At 39.5% G+C, this 2,300-nt stretch overlaps 1 protein-coding gene across 1 annotated transcript in view; it reads left to right on the top strand.

Moving 5' to 3' along the window:
- LOC119588585 overlaps nucleotides 1-2,300 on the top strand; it is a gene marked incomplete at its 5' end in the record, with an annotated part of 260,597 nt that overhangs the window by 168,535 nt on the left and 89,762 nt on the right. The window contains 1 exon segment of the mRNA XM_037937226.1: nucleotides 1,776-1,881. Within this exon segment, the coding sequence (XP_037793154.1) occupies nucleotides 1,776-1,881 (106 nt within the window).

Raw genomic sequence — 2,300 nt, 5'->3', positions numbered from 1 at the left:
AACAGTTAACAACTCTATTTCACACTTAGAGTTAGGATAATCATCTCGCCACTCCATAACGCTTGGCAGTTTCCAGGTGAAAATGGCATTTCAGCGAGTATTAAAAATATTTTCCCATTCCTGGGTAGCGCTCAAGGGCCGGGAGTGGTCGTGACCCATATACGTAAAACTAATAGGATGATAATAGCCTCATTATGCAGTACTGTCAGGAGCAGCGTCCGTGAATCCCAACGTGAAGGTCAAAACGAGTTCATGTCTGCAGCTTTACCGTTAAGAGTGTTTTTGTCTTTGATAATGTTTGTTTTGAATCTGTTGGTGGTGAAAATGTAGGTAAGGGCTGTGCATATTTGTGCTTGAATGACATATTGTATGGGAACTCAATCAAGTTCTTTTAGCATCGTGGTGTTTAGAGCAATATCATGTTTCGTAAAATGGAATATCGCATATTGGTTAACTGCTGATTGGCTTTGTGAACAAAAACATGATGGTGTTATTCAAAGCTCTGCCGCTGATTAATTTTCATCAGTAACATATGATTATTGATTGCAATGATTATGTAGATTGTAAGCGTTTATTTGGAGCCGCGGATAATTGTTGCCGCTTTTTGAGGAGAGTAAATGTGGCAAAGTTTTGAATGTTTTATGGACGCTTCCTTCCAAAATAATTGTAAATTGGACATTTCATTGTTCGTTGTTTATTTATTCGTAAATTTTCATCGGAGATGGAGATGTGATGGGGTCGCAATTATGGTTGGGCACAGTGTAGGAATAATCCATTTCGTTTCGCCTGAACCCAGTGTTGAGGTGGACGATTTTGTTTCGCCTGAATGCAGCGTAGAAATAGACGGCTTTGTTCCACCTGAATACGGCGTAGCAATACTATTTGGTTTCAGTTAAACACAGAGTAGGAATAGACCTCTTTGTTTCATTTGAATACAGTGTCGGTCCAAACTATTTTGATTTATCTAAATACAGTGTAATGATGAATACTTTGTTTCATTGGAACGCTGTGTCGGAAATGACCATTTTGCTTCATTTCAAAGTAGTGACGGCCTCTATCACTTTGTTTCACCTGACACAGTAGCAATAAACCGTTTAGCATCATTTGACCCTTCTCTTACACCTTAACCCAGTGTATAGGTAGACGATACTGTTTCACCTAAATATAGTGTAAAAATAGACCAATTAGTCGTACCAGAACAGTGTATATAGAGATAATGGTGTTTCACCTGAGCGCAATGTAGGATAAGTTATTTTGTTTCACATTGATGATGTAGGAACAGACAGTTTTGTTCACGTTACACAACACAATGGTGAATAAGGAGCTCTGGGACGGCTTTTGTGGCTGATGACGTAATGACTTCTAATGCGAGCTCCTTCTGGGTCATCCATACCTTGTCACGGAACCTATTTGGCTTTAGGTCGCTTAAACCAAGTTTGTGTTTATGAAAGAAATATACTTGATCTATAATAAATATATATTTTTCCCAAGGAAGTTCTTTGGTCTCTAATTTGAGTAATAATGCTAGCGAATTGTAATGATAGTATTTTGCGTGCTTAGGACATATTGCTTAATCACTGATATCAAAATGAAATGCCATCTAGCGTTTGTTGTGTCACGCTTTTGAATTTTGCAAGTTAACTTTATTGCAGTTCATAGAACCATTATTTCCTTTTTCTATTTATGTTTGGGAGCGGGGTTTGTGGGGGGAGAGGGTTGCAGCTGATATTTCCGTGAAGCACGGTGATGTAAACCCAATCTGCTTTGTTTTCCAGAACGTGCTGCGAGAGCTGGAGGGCAAGAAGCCACAGCTGGACGAGTTAGTGGCCTCAGCTGACAGCCTTAAGGATGACGCCTCCCGCACGCAGCTGCACCAGAAGGGTGAGTAGAGGGCGACACGTGTTTTACAGGTGTTTGGTTCCCCGACACGTGTGGGGAGCGGAGTTGGTTCCCTGCACGCGGGTGAGGTCTCGGGGCTTGTTTTATTCATTTATACGTTTTCTATTGGATTATTTGGTTAGGTATTATTCAGTTATCTATTTTGGCACTTTGGCGCTGTTGTTTACTCATTCTGTTTTGTTTATTTGATCGTTGGAATTGTGTGAGGCCTTTTGAAAGATTTCGCGTTTTATTTTCTCGGCAGTTTGTCTGTACAAGTTCCTATTTCTCTGTATTTCAATTCATAGATATTTATTTTCTCTCGGTGTCCGTCGTAGCAATGTGGGCTCTTATGTGTGTCCATAATGTATATATAATATAATGTATATTGATAGTAATATGTGTATACGAATACATATTTC

The sequence above is a fragment of the Penaeus monodon genome, chromosome 24 (genome assembly GCF_015228065.2).
Source record: "Penaeus monodon isolate SGIC_2016 chromosome 24, NSTDA_Pmon_1, whole genome shotgun sequence".
Taxonomy (NCBI): Eukaryota; Metazoa; Arthropoda; class Malacostraca; order Decapoda; family Penaeidae; genus Penaeus; species Penaeus monodon.
The sequence above is the reverse complement of the archived record's forward strand: the minus strand, read 5'-3'. Positions and strand labels throughout refer to the sequence as shown.